The following is a 20726-nucleotide window of genomic DNA, read 5'->3' as shown; positions in this document are numbered from 1 at the left end:
TTAATAACCATACGAAATTTAACCGTGTTATTAAAATCTCTTATCATTTTCCGTTCGCGCATAAGGCATCAAAATAGCCAAAATGTGACAAAATTGCATATTTCATCCACGTTTAATTTTTCGTAATTAAGAGTTTAGTTGAATGAAAATAATACTCACATATACATTTTGTTAAACTTGTATTGAGAACATTTAAAATAAACACACTTTAAACACATCATTTTCAGAACTTTAGTAGGCTGTTATTTAAAAATATTGTTTGTGAATATAGAAAAAACCAAATTTTTTTACGAGATGCAAGTTTTCAATTAGACAATATGGTCCAATGTCCACCAGTCCATTGTCCGTCCAGTCCATCTTGTATTATTTTAACACCTTTTTGCTATTACACAGTAGAAGGCACTTTAATCTGTGATTTCTGTGTAAAGTCCGGCATTGCAGACCTTGATAACAATGTTGTTCTTAGGAAGCCGTCGCTATTCTCAGCTCCGCAAACTTTTCCAGCGGCTTCTATTACGAGTTTTACACATCTTTCTACTGCCTGTGTATGAACAGAAAATGACTTTAATATTACATCCCAGTTAGGGGCTGAATTGCTCTGAATAATTAATGTTATTTCATCATCATTTATATCTTTTAATAATGGAGGAGAAGATAAGTCACAATCTAACCAATGAATTATTTCTGAATAGTCTCGACATTCAAAATTTAGTTTTGGCGGTTTGAATATTCTAATGTTAGATTTTGTTTTATCTAGCTGTCTAGCTTTCAAAATTCTGCGAAGTCCAAGCTCTCTTATATGTTTTCTGTTATCTTGTGTCATGACCAACATCAAATGTTCTAGATGGGCGAAAAAAGCATTACGCTCAATAACAAGGTCAAAAACATTCAGCAATTCTTCAGGCAAGTACCTTGTAGTTTGTATTGATTGGTGAAGTTTTGGTCCATCTGTAAAGCTGTTACTATTTTTTATACAAAACCACGTGGGCATGTATGTTTTCAATATAAATTGAACGATTTCTTTGAGATCAGAAGTTGGATTCTCTTCACTTAAGTATAACCTGAGGGTTCGGTTTGCTGTTGTCAACCACCTAGAATGAGACAAGGGACCAGAATCTCGTATGGACAAGTCTTCTTTACAGATCCTTGAATATACTGCAATTGAAATATCAAGCAGATATTGGTGATCCTTGCTTAGTTGACTTCTGTCAATTGTAGGTATCTGGAACTCAATACTATTGAATGCAACTACCGGACGTTTTTCACAGTCAATAAGCTTTTCTCCAATCGGTCCTTTAAGGGATTTTGGTCCCGTTGATTTAATCTAGGTGCTGGAACAAATGCCAAAAGGGAACTCATTGAAATGAATGAGGCAACCCAGCAAACAGACCGACGTGTTAATTACGTGAATTTTGGGTACATTTGTCACCAATATACGTAAATTGTTTACGTGAATTTCACGTGAAAATTTGGTTGGAATGTCACATTGAAAATACGTCTTTAAATTACGTGAATAACTCTTCTTCAATAGACGTGTTATTTACCTTAAATAGCAATAAAATGTTTCGGGAAATTCACGTTGCAAACACGTGTTGATTAACGTATCTTTTAGGGAATGTATATATTAGTATTCACGTGAAAGATACGTCCTCGGTTCACGTAAATAATTCGACCTTAATTAACTTATGAATCACGTAATTATGATCCTCATATTATGATGTAAATAAAACAAGCATATAAAGTATTAACCATGTATTTATTTAGTAGAATTTAGAGACTTTAAAACATTTGTCTTGTATAATTATTATACAAGAGAATGAACCAAAAATGGTACTGACCTAAAGACACATTAAAAAATTTGCCAACACAAAACACAACACAGGTCACTTTTTATTTCGAGGAAGACACTTCGACACTTTATTGTTTTTTCTGATTCATCATCGGCACTTCAACCCTCGAGCAGTGAGGTAAACGTTAATACGAAAGATATTATTATAAATAAACCGGCCTAAAATAAAACGAGAGAAATAAAGCTCTTCACGTTTCTCTTTTTGTTGTGAGTGTGAGAAATGTGAGAAGCTGATATTAGAGGTTATGATCATCGATTATAAAAATCGATTATTTTTAAATTACAGCTAAACTATTCTACTTACTTTAAATTAGTATTACGTAATTTCTTTTTGTCTTTAAATTTCTTCTACTATTAACTAATATGGTCTTACTAAAAATCTATTTCAATACCAGAATAATATAAAAAAATAATCCTATCGAAACGTATCTATTATTCGATAAATCGATTAATTTAGTTTTCGAATCAACTATGTTATTCACGTACCGTGGTCATGTGATATTATTTAAAGGAGGAGAAAGGCTTGGTCGTACGTCATCACCGCGCGCGATTTGAAAATTAGACTCAAGATCATTTTAGTTGCTGTGATAGTTTTAAAGAAAAAAATAGCAAAAATCAAGGTTGGATTGAAATAGTTACTCTAAATGATTTTAAAAGCGAAATCATAAACTTTTTGTTTAAATATTGGTTTTATTTACATTACTTTTACGTGAAATAAATCTAATTTTTCGACGTCCATAAAATACAGTGAGTAAAATTCAAGCGATACGTATTTAACCAACACCGCTGTAAAATTTTGTTTTCCAAAATATTTCTCAAAATTTAACCAAAGGAAGTTATTTCTGTTTCGTGAATATTACGTGAAATACACGTACCTTTGCGATGTAACCAACATTCACACGTATTATAAAAAAGCATGTACTCTATTCGTCATTATGATTTTATATCATTCTAATGTCAAACATGTATAAAGGAAGCACTAATATATACGTGAATTATTTGGCACTGAAATACGTTTTTTTCCCGTCACAAATCACCGAGTTACGTATTCGTTGAAATTTGCCGTACATTTAACGTAATCATCACGTAACTGGGCTCAAACCTGTTTGCTGGGAAATTGCCCATTGTAACGGTTTCTCTAAATGTACTTCGATGCGACGAATTACGCCACTTTTCAAACCAGTATTTACAGCAGTGCCATCAGATCCAATAACAATTAGTCAAGAGAAATATCACGACTAGACAGATAAGAAAGAATACATGTGACAATATGTTCAGAACTTCCGGAGGTTGGAGTAATATGTCCGATATATTCTGAACTAGGTTCTTGAATTAACGAGATGTGCTCTTCTTTCTTCATTCTGCGAAATCGTTTGGAATGAGCTACTTCTATCTTTAAAGTGTCGTCCTTCCTCCTATCAAAGTATAGGCCTTCAATTATGCATTTACGCGACTGAATCACAACACAGCGGGCAGGGCCCCCGCTACCATATGTGCAAAGTGTGCAATGCACACTGGCGCCATCCTTTAGGGGCGCCAAAACCCAGGGTAAAAAATTGCAAAAAATTAAAAAAAGCAAACAACAAAAACAAAAATTAATTTTAAAATAAAAGTTGAGAAATTAAATATAATTACGTATAAATAGAAGAAAAACATGAGAAGAAAGAACAGAATACTTCGGCCATATAATAATTAGAGGACCTATATTCCATCTACTTCGCCTTATAATACAAGAAAAAGTGGAGGGAAAGAGATGGATTGGTCGAAATTAACTTTCATGGTTGTGAAATATTAGATAAAGAAGACGAAGGTATAATAAATACACACAAAATTTTATTAGTTGGTATATCATCCAGTTACTGCCGATTCCTATATGCAAGACCATGTCAGAAGTCAGGCATTTTAATTTATTTTGTTATGATTTTATTATGTTTGTTTCATTTTGATATTTTAGTCTACAAATAATAGTCCATTTACTCTGTGAATTCTAAAGAACCGCTTGCATTGACATGAAATACACATTGGCATGCACATAATACACATAGCTAACAAGTCAAAGAAAAAAAGTGATATTGTGCCGATGTGTGCTTTTGCACTGGAGGTGGCTTTCACCCCTTCTCGGGGGTGAAAAACATACGTTCAAAATAAGCCTGAAATTGGATAAACTGAGTATTTCCAAGAAACTTTGTTTCTATAGAATTTTTTCACTAAGTTAATACTTTTCGAGTTATTTGCGAGTGAATATGTTAATTTTTTAACAAAAACCTTCTTTTTATCGTAAAAAAGTAACTATTTTATCGAAAAAGAAATGCTCTTCTCAAAAAATAGCTTACAAAAAGTTTAAAAAATGACTGGCATATGAAGTCTGCAAACCCAGTAGAAGCACAGTTGTAGCTAATGAAAAGTAGGTTCTTATTCTTCAAATTCCAAATCGAATATTTCAACGTGAAATAACCAAAAAATGAATTTCGGGGAGAGCTCATTAAAACTTCTTTGAAGTGTTTAAAACAAGCTTTATATTTGTTGTTTAAACAAGTTTCTAGCATCAAAAGTAAATAAGTTATGCTCAAAATAAAGTTGGTCCCTTTTTTTGGTAAAAGAAATCTTTCGACAAGATTTTTTTTATCTTGAACAAAAATTGCTTTTTTTTAATAGCTTAAACATTATTGGTGATACCAAAAATCTCAAGCAGTAAAAAATGTAGGTTTTTCTATTCTGAATATTTTGGACTTTTTGTTTTCCTGTAAAACAAAAATTTGTTAAAATATGGCTGTTCAAAATTTGCATACACCCGTGATTAACGACTCGTTCAAGCCCTTTTAACTAGAACAACCTTTTCAAAAAAAGCACTTTGAACCGATGAAATTTAAGATCAATATAAACAATACATAAGTAACTTGTAGTGAAGCGGTAACGATTAATTTCATTTGGGACGCTAATTAGGGGGTGATTTTCACGATTTTTTTTTTTTAGCAAAAAAGGAACCATCATTATTTTTAGCGTATCTTAGTTAATTTTAAAGTTAAAAACTTAAAAAACAAAAAAAAATAATGTTACACTTTCACTTTCTCATAAGCTTTATTTTTGGTAAGAACATTTTGTTCGGTAAAATACTTACTGAACTTATTGAAAAAACTCTATAGAAGTTGCTTAAAATTAGTCATTTTATTCAATTCCTTTTTTAAACGCTTCTACGTTTTTTACCACTGAGAAGGGGTGAAAATCACATCCAGGGCAAAAGCACACATCCGCACAATATCACTTTTTTATTTGACATGTTAGGTATGTGTATGCCAAATTCCATGTCAATGAAAGCAATTCTTTAAAATTCGGAGGTTTTGCAATGTTTTACCGTTAGGGACTATGACTTCTAAAGTTCAGTTTTTTGCTTTATTTCAAGAACCTACCTACCTACCTTCAAAAAATAAATTGAAAAACATGATCCAAAATGCCTTAAGGGGCGCCAAAATCCTTTTTTTGCACACAGGCGCCAGTTACCCTTACGGGGGCCCTGACAGCGGGGAAGCTACTTTAAGCTAATACGGCACGTTTTGAACTATTAGGTTCAGAAAAACTTTTAATACGAAAGATTTAACGTGTATGAAATATGCAAATATTTTACATTTTGGCTATCTTTACGGCTTATGCGCTAACGAAAAATGTTAAGGGATCTTAATAACACGGTTAAATTTAGTTAGGATGGTTATTAATAATGAGAAAATGAGCTATTACAAACGTATCCACGCTAAATTTAATCTGTTAAAAATTATCGCAAAAAATCAGTTTTTTACCAATTTTGGCAAACTTTATGGCTGATGCGCGAATGGAAGATATAAACCGATATTTTTTAAATTCTTACCCCTTTTTAGTCTCATACATTCGCAACTTTTCCGCGGTATTATGACTTGAAAAAAATAATTTTAGTTTTTTCGGCCCACCCTAATGCATATCCCTTCCAATGAATACCTTGGTAAAAGTAAGATTTGAAAAAAATTGAAGCTAGGCAGTTTTTCTTGATTTCCTAAAATGTTTATTTTTGGATAAGTGTTGTTTTTCAAATAAACGCTTCAATTAAAAAGAAATAAATAGATTTGTTATTATATTTAATAATAGATTATACAGTATGTGCCTGTAAGTTGTATCCATATGAAAAACTTTTTATTATTAATTATACGAGAAAAAGTTATTCCTCATAAAAAGCTCTGCATGGTTTAAAACCTAAGATTCAACCATCAAATATCAAATTTTATGAATATTATACGAGGTATGTCAAAAAGTTTGAATTTCACTCAAGAGTAAAGTAGCTTTATTTTTCACAATATTGAAAATTGCTATTATGAAAAGTTGCTTGAAATTAAAAACTATATTCTAATATGCAATTACATCCTTCTAAATGAAAAAAAAATTGTGGATAACTAAAAATATTTTCAGTTATTTCAATTCTGATAAATATTTTATTATTAATTTTACGAAAAAAAGTGATTCTTAATAAAAAGTTCTGCATGGTCTAAAACCTAAAATACAACCATCTTATGTCAAATTTTATCAATTTTATACGAGGTATGTCAAAAAATATGAATTTCGCTCAGGAGTAAAATACCTTTCTTTTTCACAATATCGAAAATTGTTAGTATGAAAAGTTATTTAGGAATAAAAACTGTGTTTTAGTATATAATAATTACATCCTTCTAACTGAAATATTCTGAACTGCAGTTGAGTCCCTGAATCTTTACCCGTGCGTCATCATTTAAAGCATACGAAATAAGTCGATGATAAGTCGGAAATTGAAATTTACTAAACGCAACAGCAAGTCACTTACTGTCACTTGCTGTTGCGTTTAGTAAATTTCAATTTCCGACTTATCATCGACTTATTTCGTATGCTTTAAATGATGACGCACGGGTAAAGATTCAGGGACTCAATTGTATAAAGGTATTTTAATTTTGATCTAAATTTATCTTTTTTGAGATACCTCGTATAAAATTAATAAAATTTGATATAAGATGGTTGTATTTTAGATTTTAGACCATCCTGAATTTTTTATTAGGAATCACTTTTCTTCGTAAAATTAATAATAAAAGAGTTATAAGAATTGAAATATGTAACTGAAAATAATGTTAGTTATCCATAATTTTACAAAAAAGAATTTCAATTAAAAGGATGTAATTGCATATTAGAATACAGTTTTTAATTCCAAACAACTTTTCAGAATAGAAATTTTCAATATTATGAAAAATAAAGCTACTTTACTCTTGAGTGAAATTCAATCTTTTTGACATACCTGGTATAATATTCATAAAATTTGATATTTGATGGTTGAATCTTAGGTTGTGGACCATGCAGAGCTTTTTATTAAGAATAACTTTTTTTCGTAAAATTAATAATAAAAAAGTTTTCCATATGGATACAACTTACAGGGACATACTGTATAAATAGATACAAAAAGTTATTCTTTATAAAATACTCTGCATCGTATACAATCTAAGATGCAACCATCAAATGTCAACTTTTATTAATTTTATACGAGGTATGTCAAAAAATATGAATTTCACTCAATAGTAAAATAACATATTTCACAATATCGAAAATTGTTATTAAGAAAAATTGTTTGGAATTAAAAAATATGTTTCAGTGTTCTTACATCCTTCTAATTAAAATATTGTGATTAATAAAGGCACTTAACAAAATTAAAAGCACTATCCGGCACATTTATACAAAATAAAAATAATTGATAACAATCTTTGTGATATTTGCAATGAAACGGCGGACTTGGATCATATATTTTTTAATTGTAAGAAGTACACACATCAGTCGGACATTCTTACAAAAAATTTAAGAAGTTTAAACGTTTACGGTCCCTATAATGTTATGTATCTTTTGGCACTGAGTGATAAACGTATTTTTGATTTTATTTTGTTTTTCCTATTTGACTGTAAAATTAAGTTATAGAATGACTAGATTAGGCTTGTAACCTTAAATGTCTTTCCTTTTGATTGGCTACATGCCTGCCTTACCGTATGGGGTGGGTATGTAGGTAATCAATAATTATTAAGAAAAAAGAAAAACCCTTGAATGAGAAAAGTGTGACCCATATCCTTATCACAAAATTTTTATTAAGATTAATTTAGCAAAAATTCACTTTGAAAATAAAATGTATATTATATCTATTCTTAACAAAAAGTCGGTCAGATTTAGATAACCTTAACTTAGATTACTAACTAGATAGTTTAGATAAGATATATTATGTTAATGTATGTATTATTTACTTTGTTTCTGGCCGCATGGTCTAAACCTAAAGCCAAAAAAGCACTTAACTCTTAAGTAAAATTTATATTTTTTACATACCTCCTATAAAATTGCAAAAGTTTGATATCTGTTTATTGTATCTTAGATTTTCGAGCAGTTAGAGCATTTTATGAAGAATAACTTTTTTTCGTAAAATTGATGATAAACTAGTTATCATAATTGTAATAAAATGATGATGGGTATCCGTAATTTGAGAAAAAATTGAAAAAAAATTTTTTTCGATTCGAATGATGTAATTGTATATTAAAACATAGTTTTTAATTTCAAACAACTTTTCATAATAGCATTTTTTGATGTTCTGGAATATGAAGGTACTTTACTCTTTAACGAAATTTATATTTTTGACATAACTTGTATAAAATTCATAACATTTTATATATGACGGTTGAGTTTTAAATTTTTGACTATCCAGAGCATTTTATAAGGAATAACTTTTTTTCGTAAAATTGATAATAAAAAAGTTTTGCATGTGGTTCCTAGCTACGCAAACATACTGTATGAGAGCTTCAGTATAAGAATTTTTAAATTGTAATGTCATATTCGGATTCAGCATAATCAAAAACAAAATAGAAACATATTTTTTTTTTCAAAGAATAATGATGAATTCAACGATATTTTTAAAATTATTTATACAAAACGATTGTTATTGTTTAAACAATTAATAAACAATTATCGGACCAAATCTGCGAGTAGAACTTTTTACTTTAACATGTATATAAACTAATAAAAAAAGTTTTAGAAAGATATAGGCTTGTTTGAATTTTTCAGAAACAATGCATGTTTTCGTTCTAATTGCACTCCCCTATAATAGTAACCGTAGTAGCTGGTCAATGTGATTAATGATGCCTTTATAATTACATTTACCGGCTATTATTAATAGTTTCCTAATAATTCTGGTTAATGTAATAAAAACGCATTTAGGCTTTACTATTGTTTATTTTTGAAAGTTAATAAGAAAGTTAAACACTTAAACAGAATTTATCAAAAAACCTCAACTAGACACCTTATAAGTAAAAACAAACTCATACACACGCGTTAGGCTTTAACTTACTAGTCTATAATCACTTGTTTTTATAGGAAAGCCTCTTGTGGCACTTATAATTACAAAGAGCGCTTAATTTTTTACGTTTGCAGCGTTTTTAATTGCATTGGCCACTACAATTGCAGTGGCGGAATCCTTGACTGCCTAAATTCGAATCTTTACGAACGGATTTAGTGAGACTTATACCGCTTCATTGACTGAAATAAGTGTTTCTTTGCAGGTGGTAAATTCGTTTATTGTATGAAGTTGGTTCAAAACGCCATGCTTATTGCCTTGCTTGTATACATTTTCATCTATAACAGAAATAATACCTAATGGCAATAATGTTTCGGCTATCGGCCTTAGCTCTATCAACTTTTGGAATTCGTACTCTAACACTCTGACCTACTTTGTCAACAGGAAATCTATCATTAGAATGCTTTAACATTCTGTCAGATTCTTTTACAACTGACTGTTTAGCAAGGTCCCGAGTCCCAGTCTCCTGAATTTTCTTTTGAAGTTTTGTCAATTGCACTGCCATCTTCTTCGTCTCCCTCATTTTCTTTAACTCCAATACTGGCATTGTCTTTCCTTATTGGCAGCAATTATCGCACACGCATTATGTTCGATTGTGCTGTGAATATCTTCAATATTCGCTAACTGTGAATCATCGGTTATACTGATGATTTCCATATAACCACGGTGCTTTGCTCCATCATCAGCGTCATCAGAATAATCTGCTATTATCGCTTCTAAATCATCTTCTGATTTCGGAAAAAGTACCAGGAAGTAAGGATGTTGTTAAGAGGAAACAGTAGCGACCAACAGGTAGCGAAAACGCGTTCCAAGATTACGGCTGTAATTTTGAATATTTTTTCGAGATATTCGGCACACGTATTCGCAATTTAATAAAGAATGGCGGTACAGAGCCCAATTTGAAAAATATATTATTATGTGGAAATACTCTGTTATTAAATACAATATTAAAAAAACGAGCCTGTACCGCCATTAAGAAGAACAAAAAAATATAATTTCTTTAAATAAACTATTTTCGATGCCTAGATTTTGTGTCATTTTGGAACTACTAATGAAATAAAAAATTTTAGTATTTCCAAAATGACACAAAATCTAGGCATCGAATAAAAAAGTTTATTTGAAGAAAGTGTATTTTTTTGTTCTTCTTAATGGCGTTACAGGCTCGTTTTTTAATATTGTATTTAATTACAAAGTAATTTCCACATATTAATATATTTTTCAAATTGGGCTCTGTACCGCCATTCTTTATTATATTACGTATACGTGTGCCAAATATCTCGAAAAAATATTCAAAATTACAGCCGCAATCTTGGAACGCGTTTTTGCTACCTGTTGATCGCTACTGTTTCCTCTTAATCCTACTTTAGCCTTATTAGGGGAGTGCAATTAGAACGAAAATATGCATTGGTTCGGAAAAATTCAAACAAGCTTATATTTTTCTAAAACTTTTTTTGTTAGTTTATATACATGTTAAAGTGAAAAGTTCTACTCGCGGATTTGGCCGCTAATTGTTTATTAATTGTTTAAACAATAACAATTGTTTTGTATTAATAATTTTAAAAATATCGTTGAATTCATCATTTTACTTCGATCAAATATGTTTTTATTTTGTTTTTGATTATACTGAATCCGAATATGGCATTGCAATTTGAAAATTCTTATACAGAAGCTCTTATACAGTATATCTGCGTAGCTAGGAACCACATGGAAAACTTTTTTATTATCAATTTTACGAAAAAAAGTTATTCTTCATAAAATGCTCTGGATAGTCAAAAATCTAAAACTCAACCATCAGATATCAAATTTTATCAATTTTATACGAGTTATGTCAAAAATATGAATTTCGTTAAAGAGTTAAGTACCTTTATATTTCAGAATATCAAAAAATGCTATGATCAAAAGCTGTTTGAAATTAAAAACTATGTTTAATTATACAATTACATTATTCTAATCAAAAAATTTTTCAATTTTTTCTCAAATTATGGATACTCATTATCATTTTATTACAATTGTGATAACTATTTTATTATCACTTTTACGAAAAAAAGTTATTCTTCATAAAATGCTCTCCCTGGTCTAGAATATAAGATACAACCATCAGATATTAAACTTTTTTAATTTTATACGAGGTATGTAAAAAATATTAATTTTTCTTAAGAGTTAATTAAGTGCCTTTATTATTCACAATATTTTAATAAGAATGATGTAATTGAACACTAAAACAAATTTTTTAATCCCAAACAACTTTCCTTAATAACAATTTTCGATATTGTGAAATTTAACGATATTTTACTCTTGAGTGAAATTCATATTTTTTGACATACCTCGTATAAAATTCATTAAATTTGATATTTGATGACTGAATCTTAGATTATATACGATGCAGAGTATTTAATAAAGAATAACTTTTTTTCGTAAAACTGATAAAAAAAAGTTATCAATAGGTTCCAAGTTACGCAGACATACTGTATAAGAGCTAATAAATTTTTTTTTGCTGAGCATTTACTATTGTTGAGGTTTATTATTAAATGTATTTTAGGTAAGTTTTACAGAAAAAAGATTTGATCATTTTTTAGCTGGTAATTTTCCGTTTTTGTATTACATTTTTTTATCTTTCTTAATTTTCTCAAAAACAAATAGTCTATTTCATTTCTAAAGTGAAATAATTTAGTGCATTTTAAAGATTACATCCTAAGCTTTAAAAAGGCACTTATAAAACTGTAATAGATCTGTTCAAACTTGAGTAATACCGTCTTAAATTGGTGGTAATTCTATAAAACTACGAAGATTTCAAAAATTACATTTTTTAAGACGTCATATCATTTGAATTGAATTTTTAAAATTTTTTTTTTAATTAAGCATCATTTAGTACGATGCTTGAAAATTAAGCTGTGCAAAATTGAGGGTTTTATAAGAAAAATTGTATTAGTTACACAGTTTTAAATCATTTTTAAACAAAATTCCTGTAAGGCTCATTTTCCGCCTCTACCGTACTTATGCCCATACATTTTATTTCTTTTTATTATAAGCATAAGATAGCTTCATTATGTTTCTTTTAGATTCATGTAAAATTTCATTTGATCCATTAGTTAAAGAATCACATTAAAATAACTCAACCGTGCACTTAGTCGTACGCTAGTTTACAGTGCGCCAATGTTTGTGATACTTTAGCGTTATAAATAAAAAATTATAGAAGATACAAATTTATTTTAGAAAATTCTTTATATAAGGTTTTTTTGTAAAATTTTCTGAATTTTTCAATGGTTAAGTTAGTTTTGTTCTAAAATTTATATTTTCGGAGTTATTTAAAAAAAAACATCAAACTTCGTAGTTCATTTGTTTAATAAAAAATGAAGCACCCACTTCTCGAGTAGAACTTTTTAATATGTTGTTTATTAAACATTTCTTAATGAAATTACAGAAAGTTCTATCTTGTTTGATTTTTTCCGAAGTGAAAATCCCTATATGTATTTATACCCCAAGCTGTGGGTGAAAAGACGTGATATAATTCAGGAATTTTTGAAACCTCTCAGGTGTTGTAAAGGACGATGCCAGGAATAACTTCTACTAAAATGTAACCAAAAATATTGTGCGCTTTTTTTTATATTGCGATTTTCATTTGTTAAATTTGCAATTTTTAATGATTTTTAATTTTGCAGCTTAGGATATTGATTCTCGAGAAAAACTTTTTAATATAAAGTTGTAGTAAATTAAAAAACATACAATTTAAGGTATGACAAGTTTAATTTCGTTAATTGGTCATTGCAAAACAGCCTGCGAAAAGTCCAAAATGGCCGTTTTTTACAATTGCATTATTTATTGTACAAATAATTTTTTTTTATTTTTTAAAGCTTTAAAATGATGATCTTTCAATTCCAAACTTAAAAAAAATTGTAAAGCCAGATTAACGAATTTGTTGCTTAGATATTATAAATTGTTTATTCCAAGAGGTCAAATGTCGAAAGCTATAACTTTCTGAAAAAAAATCGTAGAGAATTGGTGAAATATCCAATCTCCTTCTAAAGAGTTATATTTTCATATTCTGATGTAAATAAATGCGTAAAATATTTTTATACCTCTAATTTTTGGGTTTGAAAATAAGTGGGCAAATGTCGTTATAAACATTTAGAGCTGGAGCGGCCCTGTACATCCTATGAGTTTTTAACTTACATATTATTGTTGCTGAAGATAAAACGAAGATTTATAAAAAAATAAAAAATTTCTACGACCAACTGAAGCAGAGATAATTGTTTTTTTTTTCTTAAATCGTAGTGCCTTTATTTATAACAATTAAGACATTTTTTTACAGTCATTGACTAAAGAAAGACGTATATTATCTTAAAATAAAAATTATTATAAAATATAATTACATTTAATTATTAAAAATTATTTTTAAAATCGGTGCTTTTGCAAGCTGCCGAATTTTGCAAATCGCCTAGCTGGCTTCAAATCCACGCGCTCGGAAAATTTTTACGTAACTTGTATTAAATTTTGACAGAAAACAATTTAATAATACTACCATTATAATATACAGTCTATTTACCACTGTATTTGTTTTTCTTGATAAACTTTTATATGTGAAATCCAAAACGAATAGTCACTACAAGAAGAAAAATTTTTATATTGTATATTATAGTAAGAAGTAACATTATCATTATTATATTTATATAACAATGAAAAAATTAAAAATATAGTTATATATTTCATATATATGTATCATTTTTATTATTATTATTATTATTATTATAAAACAAATAAGGGCAGAGGAGCGAGCTCCTATTATGCCCAAAAACAAAGAAAAATATCTTATACAACTAGTACAAATTAAGAATGAAGTTACAATTAAAAAACATCAAATAAAAAATACTGAAACAATAAACAATGCCTGCCTAAAACAATGCAGTCCTTTAAATCTCCTATAATGCTCAAAATAAAGAAAAATAGCGTTGTAAAACTAATAAAAATTATAAAGATTACAATTAAAAACATCAAATAAAATTCTGAAACAATAAATAATGCCGTCCTAAAATAACTTAGTCCTGCAAAGAAAATAAAGAGGAATCAAGTCGATTTTTAAAAATATTTACACTAGTTGCCGATATGGTGTCTTGATCTAAGTTATTCCAAATATTAAATATTCTGTTTGGTAAAAAGTTCATCCTGGATCTTGTTGTCGTTTGTTCCCTCTTTAATTTGTATCGATGGCCTCTTAATCGTTCGTCTTGATTTAGCGTAAATATCGTGTTAAGGTTTCCAAAATTATATTTTAAAATGCGGAAGGACATGATTAGGTCCCCTCGAAGACGTCGATGTTCAAATGTTGTTAGATGAGCCAATGAGAGTCTATCTTCATAATTGGGTCTTACGCGGCCAAATGCCAGTCTTTTGGCTTTACGTTGAACATTTTCCAGTAAGGCTTTATCGCGATTGAGATCTGGACTCCATACTGGTCCGGCAAACTCAAGAATTGGTCTGACGTATATAGAGTAAAGTTTACTCATCGAGGTTAAAGATATTCGTGTAAAACATTTATGGATTAAAAACAGTTTCGAGTTTGCGCGTTTACACACCGACACTATATGGTCAGACCAATTTAAGTTACTGTTAACTATTACTCCAAGATCTTTGTGGGAGGTTACTGACTCTATGGGATGTCCATTAATAAAGTACGGTAGTAATGGGTTATTATTGCCAATATGTAGTATGACGCATTTTTCAATGTTCAGTGGAAGTAACCACTCTGAGGACCATTTGAATATTGCGTCAAGGTCAGTTTGAAGAACATGTTGGTCAATAATTGGATTCACATATAATTTAGTATCATCCGCGTAAATGGAAACCTTACTGGATACAACGAGAGGAAGATCACTAGTGTAGATACAAAATAGTAGTGGTCCAAGTACTGATCCTTGTGGAACTCCACTCTTGACTGGTTTATCTACTGAATAAGCTTCCCCAACACGAACTCGGAAGTACCTGTCGGATAAAAAATTTTGAATCCAAATGTTTAATTTTCCGCGGATACCATAGTGATCCAATTTAGCTAGTAATCGTCGTTTGGGAACACGATCGAAAGCTTTGGAGAAGTCTAAATAGACTACATCAACAGGATGTCGATTGTTTAAAGATGATGACCAGTCATTTATACAATGAAGTAAGTTTGTAATCGTTGAACGACCCTTAATAAAACCATGCTGCTGGTGAGGTATGACATTTTCTTGAAGGAGAAATTCAGACATAGCTTCAGAAATAATGGATTCCATGACCTTTCCGACAATAGGAACCAGGCTGATTGGACGATAATTATTGCAATCAAGTTTATTTCCTTTCTTGAATATAGGAGTAACCGAAGCTAATTTCCATGATGAGGGAAGAGAACCCTGATTAAAAGAAGCATTCATTATAAGGGATATAGGAATGGCTACAGACTCTGCACATTGTTTAAGGAAATAGGAAGTTAGTCCGTCTAATCCAGGTGATGAATTATTGCGTATTTTCAAAAAATGATGTTTAATAACATCCGGTGTGAAAGAGATATTGTCAAGGGTTGTAAGGAGACGTGGACACATAATTTGAGGAATGGTATCGTTAGGTTCATTTGTAAAAACCTGAGAAAAAAATAACGATAAACATTCGGAAGATTCATTATTTGAAGAATAAATAATAAATAAAGACCCTTCATCTTTTTGAAGTAATGATATGGAGACTTTAGAAGATAAAGATGTGCGAATGTACTGATAAATTTTTTTACTGTTACCACTAGAAATAATAGATTCTTCAAATTCTATTCTTAGGTTTAGCAACGATTGTTTGACTTGGTTGGAAAAATTACGGTGAGTGAGAAAGTCATTGATGGAACCAGTAAGCTTATAAGTTCGCCAAAGCTTTCGCTTATGGCGAATTAAGCGGATAGCTGTAAGATTAATCCAAGGTTTTAATCGATTTTTGTATATTTGTCGTTCAGTTGTATTATCAGAAATTGTTGTAATAACAGTATGAAGAAAAGAGTCCCACATTGACGATGGATCTGGGTGATTAAGAAAAATAGATTGCCAGTCTATATTGGACAAAACAAAATTAACATTAAAGAAGTCAGTAGTGGTATACGTTACGAAATTATTTTTATAAGGCGAAATTATTATTTAATTATATTTATAATTATATAATAATTTATAAATTATTACTTATTTTGTAACAGTATTTCTTGAGAAATGAAATTTCACATATAAAAGTTTATCAAGAAAAACAAATACAGTAGTAAATAGACTGTATATTATAATGGTAATATTAATAAATTGTTTTCTGTCAAAATTTAATACAAGTTACGTAAAAATTTTCCGACCGCGCGGATTTGAAGCGACCCGGGCGATTTGCAAATTTCGGCCGCTCGCAAAAGCACCGATTTTAAAAACACTTTTTAATAATTAAATGTAATTATATTTTATAATAATTTTTATTTTAAGATAATATAAGTCTTTCTTTAGTCAATGACTGTAAAATAATTTCTTAATTGTTACAAATAAAGGCACTACGATTTAAGCAAAAAAAAAACAATTATGTCGGCTTCGGTTGGTTGTAGAAAATTTTTAATTTTTTATAAATCTTCGTCTTGTCTTCAGCAACAATAATCTGTAAGTTAGAAACTCATAGGATGTACAGGGCCGCTTCAGTTCTAAATGTTTATAAGGAAATTTGCCCCCTTATTTTCAAACCCACAAATTATCTCGGCTTCAGTTAGTCGTAGAAATTTTTTATTTTTTTATCAATCTTCGTTTCATCTTCAGCAGCAATAATCTGTAAGTTAAAAACTCATAGGATGCACAGGGCCACTTCAGCTCTAAATGTTTATAAAGAAATTTGCCCCCTTATTTTCAAACCCAAAAATTAGAGGTTTAAAAATGTTTTACGCATTTATTTACATCAGAATATGAAAACATAACTCTTTAAAAGGAGATTAGATGTTTCACCAACTCTCTACGATTTTTTTTTCAAAAAGTTATAGCCTTCGACATTTGACCTCTTGGGATAAACAATTTATAATATCTAAGCAACAAATTTACTAATATGGCTTTACAATTTTTTTTTTATGTTTGGAATTAAAAGATCTTAATTTTAAAGCTTTAAAAAATAAAAAAAAAATTATTTGTACAATAAATAATGCAATTGTAAAAAACGGCCATTTTGGACTTTTCGCAGGCTGTTTTGCAATGACCAATTAACGAAATTAAACTTGTCATACCTCAAATTGTAGGTTTTTTAATTTACTACAACCTTATATTAAAAAGTTTTTCTCTAAAATCAATATCCTAAGCTGCAAAATTAAAAATCATTAAAAATTGCAAATTTAACAAATGAAAATCGCAATATAAAAAAAGCGCACAATATTTTTGGTTACATTTTAATAGAAGTTATTCCTGGCATCGTCCTTTACAACACCTGATAGGTTTCAAAAATTCCTGAATTATATCCTGAAATCGACCTATTTTTCACCCACAGCCTGGGGTATTAACACATTAAAAATAGTCTATTACACAGTGGCCGCTTCCGACTACAGATTCACTAACACTTTGGTAATATGCACTATGCGCTGTAGTTAGTTCTGGTATGTCGCAGTGACTATAAACCTCCGTACACTCCGCAAGCTTCTATGCACTTAACGGCATTAAAATTTATCACATTTACCGTTCTAATCCGGGATTTATTAATATATATCGCTCGATGTGATTAATTCTGTCATATTTATTACTTTTACCTTGCTATTCGGTTTGTATTCATAGTAACCGGTAATTATTAACAATTTCCAATTAATCATACTTACCGTAACATGTTTTATGATGTAGCTAATTTCTATTTATTTTATAGGAGGATGCGAAAGCATCACTTCCGTTTTCAGAGTTGATGCTGACACCTGTGGCCGACTCTGGGTTTTGGACAGCGGCCTTATACACGTCACAGTGAAACCTCAGCAAGTTTGTCCTCCAAAAATACTGGTTTTTGACTTAAAATCTGACGAGTTATTAGTGAAATATGAGCTACCAGAAGAGTTTATCAAGCAAGATAGTTTGTACTCAAATATAATTGTTGATGTACGAGATGACTGTGACAATGTGTATGCCTACCTTGCCGATGTTTGGAGATACGGAATTGTAGTTTTCAGCTTAACTAAGATGCGCTCATGGAGGGTTACTGATCATTTATTTTATCCTGAGCCTTTAGCAGCTGCATATAAGGTAAGCTTAATTATATTTGTATAATAATTTATTTGTATAATTACACTGTTAACCTGGTTTTGGAATTATAGTAGGGTATCCTGCTTTCTATAGAGCCTACGGTATATAAAAAAGGTAACAGGACCAGTTAACCATTGTAACTTAGCTTACAGGCAGTTGTTTACACCAGGGCAAAGTCCCCAGGAGCTGGAACAACTCCCAAGTTATATTATTACACAAGAAAGGTGATATAGTATTTTTACTACAAAAGCAAGATTACGTAGGGCAAAATTTCTGACGTCAGAGCACTGCCAAATCATTAGAATGTGACTTTTCATCATGGCCACGTTAATGTCATTACTTGTCAGATATTTTCTTTGTTTTTGTTTACAGTACAAATAATATCTCTAATTCTTTATTCTAATAAATGATGTCAATCGGTTTTCATTTCTTGCCGAAATATATTAATATTACGCCGAAATATTTGTAATGTTAATTAACGTAAATAAGCATCAACTTTAAAATTTACATTTCTCTAGCACACCCACACGGAACTTACCGATCTTGCAAAAGTGTCAACATGGTATTATAATAATAAAAACCTAATCGCGATTACATTGAGAAATTTAGAATTATATTAAATAAATAACCAAAACCTTTTTTCATTATTAATAATATAAATTTTATGAAACAATCCTTTAAGTTAAATACTCCAGGAAATAATAATTTTATTTAAATATATTTACAATCGTACGCTACTGATGTGACAGTTGTGTGTTGCTAAATTTTTACTTCATTTCGTACACACCTTGATTCAAAATATAGCTTAAAAACACTGTAACTGTTTTTATAAATACTATGTACATACATAATATTAAATATAGCTTAATTGAAAAACTATTTTAATTATTGTTGTTTACCTACACTATTGCGTTTGTGTCTGTATTGAAAAACATAATATGCCAAATCAAAATACTTCTTTATAAACCGGGACATATTAACAGAAGTTCAACGACGATTTTCTAAGTCCTGCCCTTTGCAATAAAGGAAGGTTAGAGAAGGTACTTACAATTTGTGGAAAAATCCACTGGTTTCCTGTGACATCTTCCTGTGAAAATTAGATTTTCCATAAAAAAAAAATTGGGAGTTGCGATGAATTTTTAAGTTCTGCCATATCCATAGAATAACAGGATACTATCTATTTTATGAAGAAATTTTTTTGTGCAGGACGGTTACAAAAGGACTAAGGGAGTATACAAATATACAAACATGTAATGAAAATAATGAAATTTTCATAATTTTCTAAGTCCTGCCACTTAATAAATTAATCATATTTATTTCAACATGACCAAAAAAAATGTTGGCATGACGTCACCTAATGTTTAACTTCACTTATTTCTTAGAAAATTCTGTATAAAATTTTCACTCTGGTTCCGTGATTCTATAAGTCATAAAATAAATTTTGTTATAAAATAAATAATTTCAGTAGACATTATTCAAAATGGCAGGATGTTTAGTTACACCTTTTTTAATATACCTATATATAGTTAAAAAATGTGTAAGAAAATTCGTGGAAAATTACACGACTTTCTAAGTCATACCATTTCGCACATATCTCAAGAAGGTTAATATAAATCTATTTTCAAAGAGGCAGGATGGTTGTATAGTTATTTTGTATAAAAAAATTAAATTGTGTGTCTGTAAAATTATTTCAGGGTGTTATACAAACATATTTATATCACCACAATTTTCTGAGTCATGCCATGTCGATTATGCTTAAAAAACACTAATCTAAAACCGTTTAAAACTTGGCAGGATAACCGCAAAGATGAATAATACAAAAAATTAATTTGTATATTATTAAAACAATCGTATCCTATTAAATATTATTTTCCTGAATAATGTCTTGGAATTTTTACACACTTTTCAAATCTAATAGCAAATTGTAACATCTTTATTTTAAGTGATTAGATCATATTTTTATCTAAGTAAACGCAATAAAAGTAAATAAACAATTTTTACAATTTATTGGTTATAGTAGGGAATTTACCTACCCATTATATTATACAGGGTGTCCAGAAACTCTCATAACAAACGAAAACCGGAGATTCCTCAGATAATTTTAAGAAAATTTAACTCAATTCACCTAGTTCAAAAATGCTTCCGTGGAAAGCTAGAGCTCTTTAAAGATGGCGTCTTGTAATTCATCATCGTCATAATTCAACCCGGATCTATCCACTGCTGGATATAGGTCTCCCTCAGTTTTCTCCATGCATTTCTGTCCTGTGCTGTCTGCATCAAGTTT

At 29.7% G+C, this 20726-nt stretch overlaps 1 protein-coding gene across 9 annotated transcripts in view; it reads left to right on the top strand.

Moving 5' to 3' along the window:
• The window catches only part of LOC114329508 (protein yellow), a 371690-nt gene that overhangs the window by 304104 nt on the left and 46860 nt on the right, over positions 1 to 20726 (top strand). For all 9 annotated transcript variants that reach the window (XM_028278642.2, XM_028278641.2, XM_050655688.1 and 6 more), the window contains one exon: positions 18075 to 18442. In XM_028278642.2, coding sequence (XP_028134443.2) covers positions 18075 to 18442 — 368 coding nt within the window. The remainder of the gene's footprint in view (positions 1 to 18074; positions 18443 to 20726) is intronic.

Source organism: Diabrotica virgifera, chromosome 7 (genome assembly GCF_917563875.1).
Source record: "Diabrotica virgifera virgifera chromosome 7, PGI_DIABVI_V3a".
Taxonomy (NCBI): domain Eukaryota; kingdom Metazoa; phylum Arthropoda; class Insecta; order Coleoptera; family Chrysomelidae; genus Diabrotica; species Diabrotica virgifera.
Note: the sequence above shows the minus strand (reverse complement) of the source record. Positions and strands in the feature narration are given on the sequence as shown.